The sequence below is a fragment of the Lepidochelys kempii genome, chromosome 4, assembly GCF_965140285.1.
Source record: "Lepidochelys kempii isolate rLepKem1 chromosome 4, rLepKem1.hap1, whole genome shotgun sequence".
Lineage (NCBI taxonomy): Eukaryota > Metazoa > Chordata > Testudines > Cheloniidae > Lepidochelys > Lepidochelys kempii.
In genome coordinates this window covers 139380328-139402790 of record NC_136383.1, presented here as the reverse complement: position 1 = coordinate 139402790, position 22463 = coordinate 139380328, and the positions used below count along the sequence as shown (strand labels likewise).

The 22463-nt window shown below is 50.7% G+C and overlaps 1 protein-coding gene across 3 annotated transcripts in view; it reads left to right on the top strand.

Moving 5' to 3' along the window:
• Window positions 1–11279: 11279 nt before the first annotated feature.
• The window catches only part of DYSF (dysferlin), a 307503-nt gene continuing 296319 nt past the window's right edge, over window positions 11280–22463 (top strand). For all 3 annotated transcript variants that reach the window (XM_073343024.2, XM_073343025.2, XM_073343023.2), the window contains exon 1: window positions 11280–11539. In XM_073343024.2, the coding sequence (XP_073199125.2) occupies window positions 11344–11539 (196 nt within the window). In that variant the 5' untranslated portion in view covers window positions 11280–11343. The remainder of the gene's footprint in view (window positions 11540–22463) is intronic.

Below are 22463 nucleotides of genomic sequence, written 5' to 3'. Positions count from 1 at the left end.
CCATCTGTGTTGTCAATTTAGATTGTAAATGCTTCAGTACAGGGACTGTTTGAACAGCCCCCAGCAGTCTTGATCCTGATTGGGCCCTTTGGGTGATATAATACAAATATTCAACAGTAAGTGAGTTACGTGATGGAGTGCGGTTCAGACCAGTGAGGGGCTGTGTCATCACTTGCCCTGCATCCTTGGGTGCCTTACAGTGGTTTGCTGCTGTAACTCCCAGCCTGGGATACTCTCAGCCAGCCTACAACCATGCAGGTCAGACCCTGAAGTGTCTGTGTGCTAGCAGCTCTGAACCCAGCAGCTTGTCTACAGCCCCACTCTGGCTTTCACCAGCCTGGGTTACAATCAGCAAGGTGACCCCAACACACTCCCTGTCCCAGATTTCCCCAGAACCATGTGCCCTGCCATGTCCAGCCCTCTCCTGGACAGTTCAGAGAAATACTAAGGTTTGTTTGTTCCTCTAGAGATACAAAAGCACATCATAGTTTATTAAGTGGGGTAAATACACCCTTCCATTTACACACAGCACTGAGCTGGTTTGTAGTAAAAATAATACACAGTTATTAACACAAGGGCCTAGGTTAAGGGATGCCAAGTAAAAGGAGTAAAGATAGAAAGGGTTACAAGCAAATTAAAGTATCAGAGGGGTAGCCGTGTTAGTCTGGATCTGTAAAAGCGGCAGAGTCCTGTGGCACCTTATAGACTAACAGACGTATTGGAGCATAAGCTTTCGTGGGTGAATACCCACTTCGTCACATGCAACCGACCAAGTGGGTATTCACCCTCGAAAGCTTATGCTCCAAGCAAATTAAAGTGAAAATGTGCATCTACAAGTCTAAAACAATCTATCGAGGTACAGGCTTTGTTCAAGATGGTTTCTCTCACCAGTCATTCTTCCCAGCCCTGGCTGATTTTTCTCTTCGGACCTTCCACAGAAGCACAAAGGTCTGGCTTCCCATGTCCTCCTGAATGAAGGATCTTTGTCTAAGCAGTTTTCTATATTCAATTTCCAGAGACTTCAAGCCCCCTTGCTTGAAGGACCCATCTTTCTCAGCTTGCAAGAGCTCTGGTCCCTTGTGTCTGTCTGGTGATGGATGTCAAAGATGGCTTCTGTCTTTGCATCTATCTTCCAGCGTTCAATGACTGTTTTGAGAGGCAGGATGATCTCATGACGGTTTTCCCTTCCTGTGGGCTTCCCGTCCTCCTGTATGTAGATAGGGCTTCCATTGTTTTGATTCCACCATGCTTAATTTACATAGGAGACAGGTAAATAGCTGTCTTCTCTGCAGTCTGGGAAGCAACCTGTTTATCCCAAGTTAGCCACAGTCTTTAAAACATAATATGATTAAGTATCTATATTTCCTCCTGTCGTGTTAGTACAGACATTTCACAATGATATTAATCACCAGTGTGTCATTAGTTTTCAGAAAAGACCTCACTCTAGCTACTCCTAGATACAATACAGTAATATTGTGTACAATCAGTTGATTCAGTTATCTACCCTTTGAGGTTCAGACCCGTCTATATGGACCAGCAAACCTCTGAAGTGGATTCTTCTGAGAGTTGCCGCTCAGAGTAAAGTTTATTCAAGCTGTGTAGAAGGAGAGCTGGGCTATGGTGGTAAAGGAAGCTCCATACTCTTCCAGTAGTTGTTAGCTTAATAGCTTTATTTACCTAGTGTGTAAAAATGGACCTTCACTGTCTTCGCCTGAAGATCAGGCGCGTCAGAGAATGAAATACACATTCCTTGTCTAAGGCAGATCTGTTCACAACTCCCCCAACATGCCTGATTTAAACACGCTTCAGTCATAATTGAACATATATCCATAACTCCTAATGCCCATAATGTATACACATTCCCCAAGAACATCCGTGAGGAGTGAGTTACTAGTTTTCAAATGATACCTCACAGGGCCACTGGAATAGAGGGGCCAGGGGGCCATGCGCCCCCCCCCTTTTTTACTGGCTATAAGGGTGAGCAGCGGGGAGAGGGGGCAGAGAGCAGTGAGCAGGGATTGGGGTCTTGGGGGAATGGGTGGTGCAGGGGTGTAGCCTTAGGAAGAAGGGGCAGTGCGAGGGTGAGGCCTCAGGGCATGTGGCGTGGGTGGGGCCATGGTTTGGGTACCTGTGGCCCCCCTATTTTTAGGGCACTTCCACTGCTCCTGACCTCACAAGGTATATTTTGTACCAGGATTATTACAGAAGTGTGTAGGGTGTGACCATGGGGGTGCTTAGGATCACAGTTATTAGTATTGTTGATGATACAAAACCACTCAAGATAGTTAAGTCCCAGGCAGACTGTGAAGAGTTATAAAAGGATCTCAAAACTAGGTGACTGGGCAACAAAATGGCAGATGAAATTCAATGTTGATAAATGCAAAGTAATGCACATTGGAAAACACAATCCCAACTGTACATATACAATGGTGGGGTTTAAATTAGCTGTTACCACTCAACTAAGAGATCTTGGGTCAGTGTAGAAAGTTCTCTGAAAACATCCACTCAATGTGCAGCAGCCATCAGAAAAGTGAACAGAACGTTGGGCATCATTAAGAAAGGGAAAGGTAAGAAGACAGAAAATATCATCTTGCCTCTATATAAATCCATGGCACACCCACACCTTGAATGCTGTGTGCAGATATAGTCACCACATCTCAAAAAAGATATATTGGAATTGGAAAAGGTTCAGAAAAGGGCAACAAAAATGATTAGGGGTATGGAATGGCTGCTGTATGAGAAGAGAATAAGAGTGGGACTGTTCAGCTTGGAAAAGAGATGACTAAGGGGGGATATGAGTGAGGTCTATAAAATCATGAGTGGTGTGGAGAAAGTAAGGAAGTGTTATTTACTCCTTCTCATAACACAGGAACTAGGGGGTCACCAAATGAAATGGATAGGCAGCGGGTTTAAAACAAACCAAAGGAAATGTTTCTTCACACAACGCACAGTCAACCTGTGGAACTCCTTGCCAGAGGATGTTGTGAAGGCCAAGACTATAACAGAGTTCAAAAAAGAACTAGATAAATTCATGGAGGATAGGTCCATCAATGGCTGTTAGCCAGGATGGGCAGGGAATGTGTCCCTAGCCTGTTTGCCAGAAGCTGAGAGTGGACGACGGGGTGGATCACTTGATGATTCCCTGTTCTGTTCATTCCCTCTGGGGCACCTGGCACTGGTCACTGTCGGAAGACAGGAGAATGGGCTAGATGGACCTTTGGTCTGACCCAGACTGGCCGTTCTTACGTTCTTATTTGTCGGTGGAGACTGATTAACACTCAAAACTCGATTCATAGAGTTTAAGGTCAGCAGGGACCATCAGATTAGCTACTCTGGCCTGCATAGCTCAGGCCATCAGCCTGCACCTAGTCACCCCTGTAGTGAGCCCAGTAACTTGTGTTTGGCTAAAGAGCATTTTCCAGAAAGGCCACCAGTCTTGAGCTGAAGACATCAAGAGATGGAGAATCCACCGCTTCCCTGGGCAGTTGGTTCCAATGGTCACTCACCCACAACGTTATAAACGAGTGCCTTATTTTTAATCGGAATAATAAATGCAGCCTCTGCACCCAGCATCCTACCAATAACAACAGAGGAGACTGGGAATCCCGGAGGTGGGGATGGTTGAGGATCTCATCCTGCAGTGTGATCTGAGTGGGCAAACCCTGTGCTGCGAGTCCCACTGAAGTCTGTGTGGATATGCCTCTTCTAGGATCTGCGCCTGACTGTTTATATTAACTGAGTTATTAAATCCTTTGTTTTGGGCCTCAGAAGAAGAGGGCTCTTTAAAAGGACTGGTGTCATGGTGACACTTACCAGCCACAATGTGCTAGGCGCTGTACGGACACATAGAGACAGTCCCTTTTCCAGAGTCCCCAATCTAAACAGACAAAGGGTGGGAGGGGAAACAAAGGCACAGGGAGGGGGAAAGGACGGGGCCAGGATCATCTAGGTCAGTGCCAAAGCTGGGGCTAGCTCCCAGGTGCCCTGGCTTGCAGCCCAGTGTCCCAGCTACGGCACCATGTTGCTTCCTGCAGCGTGGTGGTCTTAGTTTACTGGCACCCTAACTGTAAACCTGCTGATGATAGCGAGAACGTGGCTGGCTGGAGAGAAGTATTTATTGTGCCAAAAAGGATTGCGGTGTGAAAATGTTGTTCTCCCCCCACCCCACTCTCCTGCTGGTAATAGCTCATCTTAAGTGATCACTCTCCTTACAAGTATATTTTTTCATGGTCTGTGTGTATATATAAAACCTCCTCACTGTACTTTCCACTTTATGCATCCGATGAAGTGAGCTGTAGCTCACGAAAGCTTATGCTCAAATAAATTGGTGAGTCTCTAAGGTGCCACAAGTCCTCATTTTCTTTTTGCGAATACAGACTAACATGGCTGCTCCTCTGAAACCTGTTGCCAGGGTGGTCCAGCTTGGCTGCCGATGGCTCGGCGGCTGACTCTGGAGGTCATGCGCCCGGATAGACGTGAGCTGACTTGCCAAGGTGCTGCACCGTCTGCACGCCTGGGGAAGGGAATACAAGCTGTGGCGCTCCGAAACGCAGGCCGTTGTTTGCTAGGGGCCGAGCGGGGTTTGGCACCTAACTTCAGGCCACCAGATTTGGAAATGTGGCCTATATTCCCAAGTCCCGGCCACCTGCTACCTTGATCCCTTTTAACGTGCCCTGGCGCCTGTCTAGATAGGTAAATAGGGCGTGTTTGGAAATGTGTTCTCTAGTGTAGACGTCATTTAACACAGTAGTCCCCAAACTCTTCATGGTCACGCCCACCCCTTACCCCTGTCTGCCTCCCCCCCTCCCGGTAGTGGGGCCACAACTTGGGGCTGGGGACACAGACAGGAATAAGGGAGCCAAAGCTGGGGGTGGGGCTGGGAATAGAGCTGTGGCCAGGGGCCAAGGCTGGGGGTGGGGCCAGGAACTGGGGATGGGGGCAGGGTCAGAGCGGGGCGGGGTGGTGCTCCCTCCCTTCCCCCCCCGTGGGCGCTGGCCCGGGCCCCGCTGCACCCCCCGAATGTTCTTCTGTGCTCCCCTATGGGGATGAGCCCCAAAGTTTGGGGACCTCTGGCATGATTCTGTTAGCTGGTTGTGGTTGACCCTAGCTTCATAACTTTGGGGGACACTTTTAAGTGTGTGGTCTAGACATGCCCTTACATTGCAAACTCTGGGGGGAGGGATGTCCTTTTACGTCTGGAAAGCACCCCAGCATATGGTGGGTTATGCTAGAAATGGAGAGCTTAATAAACGTGCGCACAGATCTGTTTGGTGAGTTTCAGGGCCTCAAGGTAAATGTCCAGTGCTCTAAATTATTGCGAAAGTTCTGGAGCGGCCTGTTATCTTCTCAAAAGCGGAGGCTGTGTCTTTAATTCTGTCCTGGCTCGGAGGAGGCACGTTGGACATGCGGGAATCTGTTCAAACACTAAAGAAGGGGCTCTCCGTGGTTATCTAAATCAGCCACTGGGTTGGCTGAAGAGTCAGCAAAGCTGATCCAAATTAATCCCTGGTGTAACGGCAGCGGTGGTGTTACACCCAGGAGCTGACTCTGGCTCTCGGTGCTTTTCTGAATTCAGAAAGTTAAGAGAAGTTCATGGTTGACCCCAGATGAAATCTGCCCAGCAAGTAAAAATAATTCTCCCCTTAAATAGCACAAGGAACTCACCCACAGCACTACTTTGAGTCAGACGCTGCCACCTGTGGGTATTTGTCAGGGTGGACGTCCCCATGTGAAGGCAGGACTTGGAGAAGTTGATACCCCTGCGGGGGCAGCCTGCCAGTTGTCACTAGGATGCTGGGGCAGCAGGCCAGGGGAGAGAGATGTGATCTGCGCACAGGCCCCAGAGCAGGAAACTCCTGGAAACTAATCCCGCTGCTTCAGCCACTGTGGCTCAGGCAAATCACTTCTTCTCTCTGTGCCTCAGTTTCCCTGTCTGTAGCATAGGGATAAGATGCCAACTGAAAGAGGGGCATGAGGGTAAATTAGTCAGTCTGTGAAGTGGGGTGGCCACTCACCCATTCCCGGAATACCGGATATTCCAGTGTTTACCAGGAATGACATGGGCCTGACGCTGCCTGCGTGACCTCATACGCACGGTGTGTGTGACGTCATATTGCACGGGGGATGCCAGTTTGGTGAGCATGCTGCTGCCCCATTCCTGCCCGCCTGACCTTGCACTCAGCATGCGTACGAGGTCACGTCGGTGAGAACGGAGCGACGCGCTGTTCAAAATGGTCTCTCCCGCCTGATACCGGACAAAACCACATCTCTTGGCAAACATGAATTAAGCTTCAAAGTGTCCCTCCCAGTAAAGCATTATTCCCATTTTAGAGCTAGGGGAAACTGAGGCATAGAAAAGGGAAATGATTTCCCTCCAATGCAACACAAGGAGCCAGAGCTGGGAAGAGAGCAGGCTTCCTGATGCCCCAGACCCATGCTGAGATGGGGTCCAAGCCTCTCCCTGCTTTTGCACACCCCTGGATGTGAAGGTCCAAACTCTGGATTCGAGTCTGCCTGTCCCCAGCTGTCAGGGTCTTTGCATTTGGATCTGGCCTGTCCTAGACCAAGGTTTGAGCTACCAGCATGAGGCCAGAATCTGCATTTTATTTTGGCCACTCCGTCAGCAGCCAGCCTCTCCCTCCTCCTGTGCCCCAGGGAGCGGGAGATCGGCACACACGCCTGTAAACTCTGGCACTGGCCATTTGTGACCTGTGTGTGTCTGCTAAACCATTCCTGTGCTAGATGGGAGCGGATCTGGGGACCCGTCTGACTGGGGAGAGGCAGGTGAGCCCCCAGGTCTGAGCGCGATCAGGTGACGTGAGATCACCGCTGGAGCGGTGCTGACTGTGGTGTATATAAAGGTCAGTCGTTACCACCCTTTGTCCGTAATCACTGTAACCACCCCACCGCATGAAAGGAAAGCGGTGGATGTGTTGTTCCTTGACTTTAGCAAAGCTTTTGACACTGTCTCCCACAGTATTCTTGCCAGCAAGTTAAAGAAGTATGGGCTGGATGAATGGACTATAAGGTGGATAGAAAGTTGGCTAGATCATTGGGCTCAACGGGTAGTGATCAATGGCTCCATGTCTAGTTGGCAGCCGGTATCAAGTGGAGTGCCCCGAGGGTCGGTCCTGGGGCCGGTTTTGTTCAATATCTTCATAAATGATCTGGAGGATGGCATGGACTGCACCCTCAGCAAGTTTGCAGATGACACTAAACTGGGAGGAGAGGTAGATACGCTGGAGGGTAGGGATAGGATACAGAGGGACCTAGACAAATTGGAGGATTGGGCCAAAAGAAATCTGATGAGGTTCAATAAGGATAAGTGCAGGGTCCTGCACTTAGGACGGAAGAATCCCATGCACCGCTACAGACTAGGGACCGAATGGCTAGGCAGCAGTTCTGCAGAAAAGGACCTAGGGGTGACAGTGGATGAGAAGCTGGATATGAGTCAACAGTGTGCCCTTGTTGCCAAGAAGGCCAATGGCATTTTAGGATGTATAAGTAGGGGCATTGCCAACAGATCGAGGGACGTGATCGTTCCCCTCTATTTGACATTGGTGAGGCCTCATCTGGAGTACTGTGTCCAGTTTTGGGCCCCACACTTCAAGAAGGATGTGGAAAAACTGGAGAGAGTCCAGCGAAGGGCAACAAAAATGATTAGGGGACTGGAACACATGAGTTATGAGGAGAGGCTGAGGGAACTGGGGATGTTTAGTCTACGGAAGAGAAGAATGAGGGGGGATTTGATAGCTGCTTTCAACTACCTGAAAGGGGGTTCCAAAGAGGATGGCTCTAGACTGTTCTCGTGGTAGCAGATGACAGAACAAGGAGTAATGGTCTCAAGTTGCAGTGGGGGAGGTTTAGGTTGGATATTAGGAAAAACTTTTTCACTAGGAGGGTGGTGAAGCACTGGAATGGGTTACCTAGGGAGGTGGTGGAATCTCCTTCCTTAGAGGTTTTTAAGGCCCGGCTTGACAAAGCCCTGGCTGGGATGATTTAGTTGGGGTTGGTCCTGCTTTGAGCAGGGGGTTGGACTAGATGACCTCCTGAGGTCCCTTCCAACCCTGATATTCTATGATTCTATGATTCATCCCCACTCAGAGCTGGCCATCCACGGCTGGAAGCTGAAGCCAGACAAATTGGTATAAGAAGGAAGGCACACCATCTTAACAGTGCAGGTGATTAACCAGGGCAAGGAAGTCCCAAGGGAAGTGGGGGGTTCTCCATCTCTTGGTGGCCAATCCAGCCCAGATTAGGGTGACCACCTTTTCAAAATGCAAAAATGGGACACGTGCAGGAGCCCCGCCTCCCTCCATGGTGCCGCCCCCTGCTCCTCTTCTTCCGCCTGAGGCCCCGCTCCCTGGCCAGCCCAGAAGCTGGAGTCGGGCATTGGTAAGAGCTGCCCAGGGAGCCAGGGCCACTGTGGGGAGCCCTAAACCCTCCACCTGCCCTGGCTGCGGTGCTCAGGAGCAGCCCCCAGCTTGTGTCCCCACCCCCTGGGGCACCCCGCCCAGGGCAGGTGGAGAATCCGGGGCTCCCCACAGTGGCTCTTACTACTGCCCAGCTCTGGATTCTGGCCTGGCCAGGGGCGGGGCCTGAGGGGAGAGGGGAGGAGCAGGGGGCGGGACCTCATGGCAAGGGGCTGCTAAAGCCAAAGGCAGCCCTGCCCACCGGGAAGAGGCTGGCAGCGCCCCTGAGCCTCGGGCAGTCACGGAGCGGTGCCGCAGGGAATCCTGGACCAATGCTGTCCTGGAGTCATTCAGCCCAGGACTGGGACTTGAAATGTGCATTTCAGGACTGTCCTGCCCAACTTGGGACAGGTGGTCACCCTAGACTGGCTGCCTTTTTGGAAGATCCCCGTTGGCCAAACACAAGTTACTGGGCTCAACACAGGGGTAGCTGGGGGAATTGTGATATCCTGGGCTATACCAGAGGTCAGGCTAGAAGATCTAACGGTCCCTTTTGGCCTTAAAATCTATTCTATCACTGACCCAAGGAGTGGAATGGAAAGGCAGAGAGAAGCCTTGCTTTAGACTGACGCTGGACCGGGAACAAAGCGTCACTTTCCCCCAGGCTGGGTGCTAGGGGACTGGTGCTGCCCTCGGGCTCTGGTTGTAGCTATGTCGTTCAGGGCTTTTGCTTGGGCTGGGTATCAGTGGTGTTTTGTTTTTATGCATCCAAAGCAAAGCAAGTGCTCCACCCCCAGGCTCCCTCCTGCCTGCTTCCAGTTCCCTTCCTGCTCTTCTGTGGTGGAGAGGCTGGGACAGGCAAGCTGGGGCCAGTGAGTGCAAGGCCCATGGCTGGGGGCACTGGGGCTGAGGCATATCGCACCACCCGCCTGGCACTCTGGGGCTGGAGCTGGGGGCACTGGGACCATGCCACCCAGCGCTGGGTTTGGGGTGCTCTGGCCGCACCACCTACCTGGCAAACTGGGGCTGGGGGCACTGGGGCCAAGCCACTTGCCTGGCACTCTGGGGCAGGGGGCACACAGGGGGGCTGGTGACCGCAAGGGGGGTGTGCTGGGCTCCGGCAGGGGTGGACGGGGAAGGGTGGGGCCTCAGGCAGAAGGGGAGGGGCCAGTGGCTAGCCTCCCCCAACGGCTCGTTCACCCACCGCTCATGAGCAAGCGTCACATGGGGGTATGGTGCCCATGGGAGACAGTCCCAGGGAAGGGGAGGCAGGCGAGCTAGCAGACAAAGCACTGGCTTGGGACTCAGAGCTCTTGGGTTCAATCCTTGGCTTTGCCATTGAACTGCTGGACTAGTCATTTGGTCTCTCTGTGCCTCAGTTTCCCATCTGTACAGCAGAGATTATAGCCCAGCCCTACCTGGCAGGGGTGTTGGGAGAATAAATCCATTCAAGACTGATGCACTCAGATCCCGTGGCAGCAGGGGCCATATAGGTACCTAAGCTAGGGGAGAAACCGCTCCATCAGTGATGCGTTGCCAAACTCTTGTCTGGAAGGATGTGATCTGAATGGGCCTGGTCCTGCCAGGTGCTGAGCATCCTCCTCTCTGAAATGAGGAGGGGGCTCAAGATCGGGCCCCCTGGTAGAAAATTTGTGCTGTGGGGAGCAGAGGGAAAGAGTTTCCCAGCCAGGGAGGTTTCTCCCAAATCACCCAGCTACTGTGCAGTTGAATGTGGAGACAGAGCACCCATGAACCAGCTGGGTGATCTTGTGGAGAAAGAAGAATGGTCAGAGGCAGGGGAGCTGGTTTCTGTTCCTGACTCTGCCACTGTGGTCACCTTGGGCACATCCCTTCACCACTCTATGCCTCGGTTTCCCTAGCTGCAAAGTGGAGACTGTAGCAAGCACCTCGCTTGCATCGTGTGCGGTGTCAGACTCTCCTGGACATTAAAAGCTTTGGGGGTCCTCAGCCAGCCAGCGCCGGCGGAATTCAGAGCAGTGTGAGGAAATTGCTGGAAGTCAGGGAGCGGGCTGGGACCGTGTGCCATCGGATCACCAGCAGAGTGCACTGCTCAAAACGCGCGTCCCCAAATGTCTGACAGCGGATCTGGTGGGAATATTCCTATTCGTCATCAGCTGTATTGCTGTCACTTCCAGATACCCCACGCCTTGCAGTAACTTCCAGAGGCCCCTGGCGCTAAACGCAGTATAAACACTAGGGCTGCCAACCCTCCTGGATTGTCCTGGAGTCTCCAGGAATTAAAGATCAACCTTTAATTCAGTGATTCTCAACCAGGGGTACACATACCCCTGGAGATACACAGATCTCTTCCAGGGGGTACATCAACTCGTCTAGATGTTTGCTTAGTTTTACAATGGGCTGCATGAAATGCACTAATGAAGTCAGTACCAACTAAAATTTCACACAGACAATGACTTGCTTATCCTGCTCTATATAGGATACACTGACATGTAAGTACAAGATTTATATTCCAAGTGGTTTATCTTATAATTCGATGGTAAAAATGAGAGAGTCTGCATTTTTCAGTACTAGTGTGGCTGGGACACTTGTATTTTTGTGTCTGATTTTGTAAGCAAGTCGTTTTTAAGGGAGGTGAAACTTGGGGGGTGTGCAAGACAAATCAGCCTCCTGAAAGGGGTACAGTCACCTGGAAAGGTTGAATTAAATGAAAGATTACTTTAATTAAAGATTATGCCATAGGCTGAAACCTTCAGGAATATGTCTAACCAAACCTGGGAACTGCAATAAACACCCCAAGGCAGACACAGTTCCTGCCCCAAAGAGTTTATTGAACTAACCAGTTACTGACTGGCATCTCCTTTGAGCAGGAGGGTCCTTCTTTATACACTCTGAATTCAAATGGGTCCCTTCCCCTTTAAGAGCTGCTTCGCTGTCCCTCTGACAAGTATAAATGTGCCAGCCACTCATATGGCTGAGGGAACAGAAGGGAGACAGGGCTGGCTGCAGGGACATAAACCATCCCAGAGTGAAGCAGGCAAGCCCATCCCCGGCTGAAGGAATGCTCAGGGTTTTCGTTCTCCATGCTGAAAATGTCCAGACACCGGATACAGACATCAGTGACTCTTACTGTTCTGTGGTGTTTGAAGGTAAGAGCCCTGAGATAGCAGGAGGCACCATGAACGGGAGGAAGGGATTGAGTGTTGGCGAAGCAGGGGAGGAGCATTCTGCAGCTGGCACTGCCAGTTGGGGAATAACACGGAACCTCTCCCCTCCTGCTTCCTTTGGGAGGAAACAAGCATTTAAAACCGAAGGGGAAAGCTTCATTGTTGGACAGAAGAATCATGTTGCCCCTTCTTTCTGGTCATTCTCTGGCCCCGCCCACCCATGGCTCCCCAGGCCCTGATGAATGAAAGCCCACAAACCCCTCTGGTGCCATTGTCCCCATTTTACAAGCGGGAAATCGAGGTGCAGAAAAGCAGCCTGAATTGCCCCAGGAGGCTCATTCTGGGGCAGAGAGGGGAGCAGAACCCTGGGACCAGGTCCTGCTTTAGACTGGAGTAAATCCACGGAGGTTAGCAGAGGCATGGGTGTGTCTGAGAGCAGAACCCGGCGGCAGGTTTCTGGACGTTGAAGAATTAAGGTTGCATCCTGTGAAGGATACATATTAGAACTGATTGATGGATGGAGGTTCTCCCAGGCGCCTGGGGCTTGGATGGGGGTTCACTCTGTTCCCTAGCTGTAGAATATTGTGTCTCGAAGCTTCAAGGGCCCAATCCTGGGAGATGCTGAGTGCTTCTGTTGGCTTCAGTGAGAACCGAGCACCTCTTGGGATCATGCCCTAACAGGGAGGGAAAATCCTGGGCTTTGAGCTAACGGTCTATCCTGGGGATTTTTCCAGGCTGCAGAGACACACGCCTGTGGTTTCTAGATCAAGTTACTGTACCTCTCTTTCTTTTAACCCTGGAGTGCACAGAAGGGACCTGCATGTCTAAAATCGTTCTGGGTCTTCCCATGTTGCGTTCAAATTTCCCTGTGCCTCAGCCCACTTATTCCCACTGTGTTTCTGAGACTTCTCGCCAGGCCTCTGCATAGCCCCCCCGGTCCCAGCGTCTCTGCTAGAACCGAGTCTATGACGATGCAAGAAAACAGCATCTGGTAAAGCCTCCAGATCATTTCACGCTATTTATAACCCCCTCTTTGTGGCTGCAGGGCCCTCCTTGGCCCAGTGAAAAGTCTCTGCTCCTGAGAATTGATCCACTTGATTCTGATAGGAGGAAACTGACCTTGCACACAGATCCTGCAGCCAGATAGGTTCCACCAGGGACTTAAGAGGGGCCAGGGCCCCAGCACGGGGGTGAATTTCACTTCTAATGAGTTTGAATCATTACAGCAAAGCACACATGGGAGACTTTCTGGTAGGATTGCAGAGAGAGAGAGAGAGAGAGCAATTAGATAGAAGGCATAGCCGAGTGGTTAAAGCCTGGGAAGTGGGGACCTGGGTTTTATCTTTCACCTATGCAAGTGACTCACTTTGTGACCACAGACAGGTCATTCCACTGTCTCCGTGCCTCAGTTTCCCTTCTGTTAATTGGGAGAGATTTCCCCCAGCCTCCATGGGGTTGGGAGACCATGCTAACGTTTGCAAAGTGCATTGAGCCCCTCGGAGGGAGGGCACTGTGGGAGTGCAAGGTACCTGGGAGATGGCTACGGTGCCATGTGCTGGGGACATTCGCTCTCCAGGACTCTGGAATGACCAAAGAAGAGACACCCCTCTGTCTGGAGAACCCAGCCAGGGCTTTATACCGGGCCGACTGCATGCTGGGACAGGAGGTAGGAGTTTGGGCAGTGAGCACTGTGCCAATGTGCATTCAGTGCACACACGATCCATGAAGCTCCTACCTCCCTGTCGGGCCTCAATGCCTGCAGAGCTCCCAGCATCTGGGGGCAGAACACGGGGCATGATGCTCAGGAGTGGTGACAGGGAGTCCCAGCCTGTCTCTGGCTGGAAGGCTGGTGACTGCTGGGGCAGATCCATGGGGAATATGGCTAGAGAGGATCTGATCTTAGTGCTGCGAGGGCGTAGTGGAAGGACTAGTGGTCTGGCAGCCCCCTGCCAGATGGGTAGGGCCCTACCAAATTCACCCTCCATTCTGGTCAATTTCAACGCCATAGGCTATGAAAATTAGTCAGTTTCACATTTCAGATGTTTATATCTGAAATTTCAGGGTGTTGTAACTGGGGGGGTCCCGATCCAAAAGGGGGTCGTGGGGGGAGTCACAAGGCTGTTGGGGGGGGTCACTGGATTGCCACCGTCACTCCTGCGCTGCCTTCAGCACCCCCGGAGCTTCCTGCAGTCGCTGCAGGTCGCTGGAGGTGGAAGTGGGTCTGATCTCCCCCACGGTGCTGGGGAGGGACAGGACTTGCTCTTCCCCTGCACTCGGGAAGCTTCGGCAGTTTCATTTGCCTGGCAGAGCCTGTCCTGGACTCCGTCCTGCGGCGTTTGTTTCTCTCTCTCAGCACTGAATGACACAGGCCTGTTCTGCGGCCTAGCCTTCAACCTCTTCCCAGCTGTGGCGTTTGGAGCTTTCTGCCTCTGTGCCTCCGTCAGGACATTTATTTTAGTTTCCTGGAACAGGAGGGGCCCAGGTGGCTCGTGGGTGTTGGGGACACGTTTTCCCTGCTTTCTTGCTCGCCTCAGGACCCAGCAATTGTTAGTGGGGCTTCAAGGATGAGCTAGCAGCTCACAACCCCCCCCACCCCCTCCCCGCAAGCCCTTTCTGTGTCCTGCAGCCACCCCAGCCTGGGAGGGGAGCCCATCAGAGCTTACAGCTGAGCAGGGAAGGGACAGCCCAGGCCAGTGCGTGGTCGGGAGCGGCCGAAGGAACACCGATGTGCCGCAGAGAGCAGCGTGGGTGCTCAGCACGGGGCGCTCTCCCCTCAAAGTCAGCGCTGAGCGCAGTGCTAAGAGGCAGCGCTCTGCAGGGAAGGCTGTAGATGAGACTGTAGGGGGGCCACTGTTATCTCCGAGGGAGGAAGGATGTGGTTAGTGCCGGTCTGGGTTCGAGTCCTGGTTCTACGACAGACTCGCTGTGTGACCTGAGTCTCTCTGTGCAATGGGAGTGCAAGCACTCCCCTATCTCCCAGGGATCTTGGGAGTGAAAGATCTGAGGTGTTGACATACTACAGTACTGGGGCCATTTAAGCTCCTTAGATGATCAACGCTGAGGGGCTGTATTTTGGATGAGACACGAAGCAGAGATCCTGGCCACTTGTGATCATTGCAAGTCCTACGGTACTTTTCATAAGAATAGCAGCATAAGTCTTGGTTTCTTGACCACAACACACTGTGGATAACTACATTCTGGTACCCAAATTTCCTCCACAACATCACTAGTACTTTTCTTCACCTTCTGATGCATAGTAACATTGTGTGTTCCACCCCAGAGACAGTTGCACTTCAGTGGCGGACCAAAGTTTACAGCTAAGCAGGGGCTGGACATCTGAGCAGCGATGGCAGAAGCGATCCCTGGGATACGAGGTGTAGAGCAGTTTGCTTGCAAATCACTTTGGGATCCTTTGGGTTGAACCACATCATGGAATGTAAAAAATTGTACAGACCTGGAATGCATGTCTGCTGTACCCTGGCTGGCTGACTTCCCAGTGGCCCGCAGATTCGTGGTCGCAGGAAGGGAGGGAAGGATCCAGATCCAGGAAGGGAGGGAAGGATCCAGATACTTGGAAATGAGCTTTGTTTTACTAACAGTGTCTCACCCCAGTTACTGTTCAGGAAGCCTTTCTTGCCAGGGGCTGCATGTGTCTCCGGCAGAGGTCGGTGTCCTGGACCGAAGCCGCCTGGGCTCCTGCTGTTGGAACCTGTGGCTCCCCCAGCTTGAGGCCGTGCTTCACGACTGCTGGCACAGGGCTGCTCTCTCTGCTAGAGGTTGCTCGTTTATACTAGGCCCCCTTTGCATGACTCTCCTCGTACTAAAGGGCTGGAGGCGGGAGGAAGTGCCACCAACGACTACTTTAGGAAGGCCCCTTTCCCTTGCCAGAGGGGTGCAAATGGGGCCTGGGTGTAAGATGTGCAGCTGTGGGGAGCTGAGTGGGATTTCAGAGGTCGTGTCATTCTACACTGGAGCAAACCCGAACGCTTTTGAACGTTTTTGTGACAACTGAACTGTGTTGAAACGACCCCTTTGCGCAGAAAAGCGGAGGGGTTTGATTCAGGACGCAGTGGCCTAGTGGTTAGAGCAGCAGCTGGGGTGGATGGAGACCCGGGTGCACGTCTCCGCTTTGCGTGAGTCACGGCAGAGTGTTTCCTCACCCATTCAGAGACCCCCGCAATGTTCCGACCAGCTCTATTTGCCTCCTGAACGCTGACATGAGAAACTGACTGCAAAGTGCCTTCAGCCCCGGCTGCTTTAGAGAAACAGAGATTCAGGACCCTCGTGTGACCTGATGCGCTGATGTAAAGCGAGGCGCATACCAGCATGGCTTCATCCAGCCATTGACCAGAGCAAATTGCACAGCGGAAACCCTGCTTTCCATCCGTGCAGCAGGTCTGCATTAGGGGGCTGTACTGGCCGAACTGCACGGATGCTGTTCTACCCCTGCAAATCCTCTGAGAGAGGCAGGGCTTCAGGCCGAGCCGCAGCCTGTGGCTTTGAGAACTGGCGGTGAGCAGGGGGCCGGGCAGCCAGCGTTGTCCGTAGTTGGAGGAAGACGCCTAGTAGAGGGCGGCGACCGGGGTCAGGTGTGGCCTTAGGCACCGTCTTCACTGAGGATCTGGAAAAGGGAGTAATGGCACTTTACTAAGATGTGCAGATGAGGCTGCACTCGGAGGAGTTGCAACCGAGGACAGAGAACAGAGCCCTGGGGGTTTTTTGCCTTCCTCTGTAGCGTGAGGCACGGGTCACTTGCTGGAGGATACTCTGCTCCTTGAAGTCTTTAAACCACAAGTTGAGGACTTCAATATCTCAGGCGTAGGTGAGAGGTTTTTCGCAGGAGTGGGTGGGTGAGATTCTGTGGCCTGCGTTGTGCAGGAGGTCAGACTAGATGATCATAATGGTCCCTTCTGACCTTAGTATCTATGAATCTATGAAATAAACCAAAGGGGCCTGCAGAGACCAGGGACTCCAGCAGAAAATGACCAGGAGGTTCAAGCTGGAAAACTGCAGCCAGTCCCTGGGCAGGGGAGCAGGCCCCACAGGAGAGGCTCAGGGTGAATGAAGGAGGAATCTGGAAAGCCGTGACACTGAGACCCGCACGCCTGGAATCTGAGGGCTCAGCTCTGGGCTTCCCATCAGCAGAAAAATCCTGACCGAGTGGAGGGAGATCAGAGATGTCTGTCTGACCAGCCCCTGTGACTGGGGTATCTCAGCAGGCTTTCATGTATTTATCCTCACCCCCTGCCCCTGTGAAGCAGGGAAAGGCTATCCTCCCCACTATACACCTAGAGAAACTGAGTCACGGAGAGACCAACCGACTGGCACAAGGTCTCCCAGGCCACCTATAGCAGCCTGGGGAATCGCATGCCAGTGTTTAAAGTACCAGGCTAATGCGCTAACCACCAGATCCTCCCCCCACAGCTGAGCCATAAAATAGCCAAGGAGGCTGAGGGTAGGGATGAGGCAAACCTGGAAGAGCTGAATCTGTAATGATTGGCTGAACCACGCCAAAGGGGGCGGGGATGCGAGACCAGCGTCCACGGCTCAGACGGGCAAACACCAAGGAGGGAAGGGATATTTTCCCTCCTTAGAAGGCACTGGAGCCGTAATGGCATGGAATTAAGAAGGGGCAAACTGAGAGTGAATATCAGCAGTGCCTTCTGGACAGTGGGGTGTGGATTCATGTCTCAAAGGGGAGCAGACAGGAACCCATCACTTGGGATGCTTGAAACCCAAGTGCAGTAAACGCTTAATAGGAGACAATTCTGCCCTGGCCAGGAGAGGGACCGGGGGAGCTAACAGATCCTTCCCCACTCTGCTCTTCCTGGTGATGTTGCAAAGTGTGTATCTTGTACAAGAAGAGTCTGATTATCAGAGGTGCTGAGCGCTCATGGCTGCCCATCTCAGTGGGGCGTGGGGAGCACTTCTGAAAATCAGGCCGGAGATTCCTGCCTCCAGGAACACTTTGCTTGTGCACGCTCCCTCTCGCGTTCTTACTTTAAATCCATTTTGTGATGTGCTGAAATTCCAGCTGGTTTCTGGAAAGAACAATTATTAATACTGCCCCAATAATTTACATGCAAGGAGCTCTCTGAGCCTCAAATGTTCATTTTTAACAAACCTTGGAAAACTACGGAAATTCCAAAGGATTGGAAGACAGACAGTGTAGGTCCAATGAAGGGAACTATAGACGGGTTTGCCTCCAAAGCTGTGCTCTGCGCTGTGTGACAGAATTCAAAGGAAACCTTCAAGACACTTTAATCGTTTAAAGAATAATTTCATTACCTGCCATTGTTTCTAATTTCTTTTGCTTCGCTTCTCTGTTTCTTTCCCTTATTAAATGTGCCTTGCAAAGAAAATGGAAATAGGTGTGTGCTTCCCATCCCTTCTTCCTTTACTCTCTGCTTTCCTGACGTGGGCAGAAGGAGATCTGGAAGGGTAATGTTGCTGCTTGTTTTATTTTTCTACCTTAGTAGTGTCGGGAAACTCCTGTCTGGCCTTCCTGGGTTTTGCTGGATGATCCTTGGGAGGCCTCGGTGATGTGAACTGTGAGCGTGCTCAGTGCATGTGGGGAAAAGTGTTTGAATTTTAACAAAACCCTAATTTCTCACAAACGATTACTGAGCATTTGAGTTTATTAAATAAAAACGAACAAACAAAACCCTAATTGTTTCCAACAGCTGAAATATAAAAATCACTCCTTTTCTCAGGACCCTCTGGCCAAGAGAGGTAATGTGCTCCTGGGACATATAAACAGGAGAATCTCAGGTAGGAGTAGAGAGGTTATTTTACCTCTGTGTTTGGCACTGGTGAAATGGCGGCTGGAGTCCTGTGTCCATTTCTGGTGTCCACAATTCAAGATGGTTGTTGATAAATTGCAGAGGGTTCAGAAAAGAGCCACGGGAATGATGAAAGGATTAGAAAACCTGCCTGATAGTTGTAGACTCAAGGAGCTCAATCTGTTTAGCTTAACAAAGAGAAGGTAAATGGGAGAGTTGATCACAGGCTGTAAGTATCAATATGGGGAACAAATATTTAATAATGGGTTTTCAATCTAGGAGACAAATGTATAACACAGTTCAATGCCTGAACGTTTACGGCAGAGACATTCAGGCTGGCAGGTGTACATTTTTAACAGTGACAGTAATTAACCATTGGAACTATTTACCAAGGGTTGTGGTGGATTCTCCATCACGAACAATTTTTAAACCAAGACTTGATGTTGTTCTAGGAATTATTTGGGGGCAGGTCTCTGGCCTGTGCTATACAGGAGGACAGACTGGATGGTCACAGTGGTCCCTTCTGGCCTTGGAATCTATGAGGACTTGATCCAAAGCCCATTGAACTTAACATAGACGCCTCTGGAGGGCAAACGGCTTCGGATGAGACTCTCATTGAACCCAGGGTGGAGAAACGTCAAAACATTTTTAAAGTAAAAAAAAATCAGATTTTTAAATTTAAATAGGCTATTCTATTTAAATTAAATACAGGCTTTTATTTTTTTTAAACTAAACCTGTTTAAAACTAAATTTGAAACTGACAACTTATGTTAAGACCTAAACTTAATGTATGCCATTAATATTATTTAAATGAAATACAAAAATAATATTAAGGGGTACATATTTGCTGCCAAGTTTGAAAGACTGTCCGATGGCTGAACCGGGGGAATTCACCGGCTCAGGACCTGGAACCAGAGGCTGTTGAAGGGGCTGAACTAGCTTTTGAGAGCAGTAGCTTTGTCATTTCAGTTTATTCAGCTGGCTCAGTTCAATGACTATTTCATTCACAGTTAAGAAACCAACGGGGAGTTGTAAAAGCAGGAAACCTTGTTTTCCACCTCCAATCCATGAACGCACACTAGGTGTGAGAGGAGGGATCGACTAGTTCTAAAACCTTGAAGGACCTGGGCCCAGATCCACAAGGGGACTTGCAGGGCTCAGCATTGTGGTGCCTAAGGGAAAATCACTGCAATCCACAAAGCCTGAGTTAGGATCCCAGGCTCCCAATGCAATGAATGTGGAAAGACAGGAACCTTAGCCAATCCACACAAGCCAGCCTGAGCTAGCCCATGGGAGACACTGACAGAAAGGGGTCTGTCCTAAGCCCCACCCTCTCTGGGAGCTAGGCACCTCCCGGCAGCCCGGACGTAGGTTTCCCACCTCTGCTTAGGTTTCAGAGTAACAGCCGTGTTAGCCTGTATTTGCAAAAAGAAAAGGAGGACTTGTGGCATCTTAGAGACTTAATGTTTATTTGAGCATAAGCTTTCGTGAGCTACAGCTCACTTCATCGGATGCTCACGAAAGCTTATGCTCAAATAAATTGGTTAGTCTCTAAGGTGCCACAAGTCCTCCTTTTCTTTTTGCACCTCTGCTTAGTGGGCTACCTATGGCCTTTCTTGGTGGGATGAGCTAGGCACTGGCCTCGTCCCTCACAAGACAGCCAGGGGAGGCGGTGCCCAGAACACTCCCCTGGGTCGGAGGAGACCCAGATTTAATTGCTCCCTCTAGCAGGATTTGAACAAGGGTCCCCCACCGCTCAGGAGCATGTTCTAACCACTGAGCTGTGGGGTATTCTTGCTTACTAGCCCCCGGGCTGTTCTACTATGGAGAAATAGTCAGTGGGCTGGAGCACAGAACGTCTCTAGCCCAGTGCTTAGGTGGGCTGCTCCGGCACCAGTCCCTCTTTCATTATTTATCCACACCGGAACAGCTTCAGCAGGAGAGACCGAAGGAGCCCCACAGCAGAACAGCCCAGAGCTCAGCGAGAGGGAGTAGAACCCAGGGCTCCCACATCCCAGCTGAGTGCTCTAACCGCTAGGCTAAAAGTTAGACAGTGGGGCCCCACCAGTGCCCCTTCCTCCTCCAGCCCTGGGAGCTTGGATGGGACCCAGGCTTGTAGCCGGCCTCTACCCTGCAGGAGGGACAGGCGTTCGCTTGCCCATCTCACCCAGGTTCACGAATCGCTCTGGGCTTAGGCGAGAGATGGGGGTCCCGATGCCGAAAGGGAGCAGCAGCGTACGTGCCCAGAGGCAGAAACCTCTGTACAGAGGGAAGTTTTATCCTGAAAACTTAGCTGCTGAGTGAGTTGAGGACCCTACAGGGTCTGGTGGGAGCTTTGTGGATCTAAATCTGGGGGTTGGTGGATCCCACCTGTAGTGCTCAGAAATAATCAGTTCATTTTACTAACTACAGCTAATGCTTCCTGGGTTTCATTAATCAGTTCGTTTCCCACAGGAGCAGCATTTTTGATAAAATTTTGATAAACCTTTTTGAAAACCAGCCTATTTAAGGTTATTTTATTTCATAAAACAAAATTAAAATGTTACTTTTGCGCATTTGGCTTTGACCTTGACTTTTCAGCCACAGAGAGACGGATGAAAATCACAAGTAAAATAATTAATCATCATCTAGTCAATAAGAAATGTATCCGTCTCCCCTTCCTAAAATAAGAGTGAATGTAAACATTAAGAATCTGAAGTAATGTAAGTTGAGCTGTATAAGTGCTTAAATAAATGGGTATGGATATAGCATATCACACTGCTCCTTTTCACTAACCAGGAGATTTAGTATAAAGACTCTATTTAGTTGCCATGTTTTAATAGTTACTGTTACAGTTCAGGGTGACTGCACCTGTATTTCCCCTTCACGGTGCGGCCCGTGTACCCATTCTAGGCTTCCAGTCTCCCAGCTGCCACCTCTCCTGGCCAGAGACCCATGTCTCTTTCTCTCCTGCCTGGGGTTTTTGCAGGCTGCACAGTTCCCTGCCTACACTCTGAATTCCCCAGCGACACAGACTGCCTCAGCAGGCCGGCTTTGCCTTCCTTCCTCAGAGGCTATAAACAGCGTAAATACCCACGGTTAAGTTACCACCCTGCTCTTCCTAAGCAAGCACATTAATTCTTAAGGGAAGAGCATTACACCCAAAACAATCAGCGAACCAACACTCATGCTAATACGTGTGCCAGAGATCACCGCAAGTCCCACAAGGCCTCTGGTAGGTGAACAAGCCTTCAAACCCCACACAAGGATGCGTCTGTGGTCACAAGTTCATAACAGCTAGGAGCTCAGAACAAACACACTTAGAAATAAGTCTGTCATTCATTGGGTCTTTGGTCCTGGCAATAAGTAATTAGTAGACAGTGGGTTTCTCCTTAGGGTGTAGTTTCAAAAGTATGGATTTGGAGGTGGTTATTTGCATTCCCCTTCTCCCAAATATTTCTAGGAAACCCACTCGACTAAAAATTCCTTCTTGTCTTGACTCTTGTTCAAAAGAGGTTTCAGAGTGATAGCTATGTTAGTCTGTATCAGCAAAAAAAACCGAGGAGTACTTGTGGCACCTTAGAGACTAACAAATTTATTTGGGCATAAGCTTTCGTGGGCTAAAACCCACTTCATCAGATGCATGCAGTGGAAAATACAGTAGGAAGATATATATATACACAGAGAACATGAAAAATGGGGGTTGCCATACCAACTGTAATGAGACCAATTAATTAAGGTGGGCTATTATCAGCAGGAGGGAAAAAAAAACCTTTTGTAGTGATAATCAGGGTGGCCCATTTCAAACAGTTGACAAGGTGTGAGTAACTGTAGGGGAAAAAAATTAGCATAGGGAAATAGTTTTTACTTTGTGTCATGACCCATCCACTCCCAGTCTTTATTCAAGCCTAATTTAATGGTGTCCAGTTTGCAAATTAATTCCAGTTCTGCTGCGTTCAATCCATTAGACCTCCCAGGCCAGCCCAGCTACTGGGGAGGGAGCCGGGATCTAGTTCTTCTTGTTTACCAGCAACACAATTCTTTGCTACGTTCCAGTCAGTTCCAGCTGTGCCACCCCATCGAAGGCAGAGACACGGGCAAGTGTCACTGAGGGCCTGCTTCACCTTTCATTCCGGGGGTGGGGG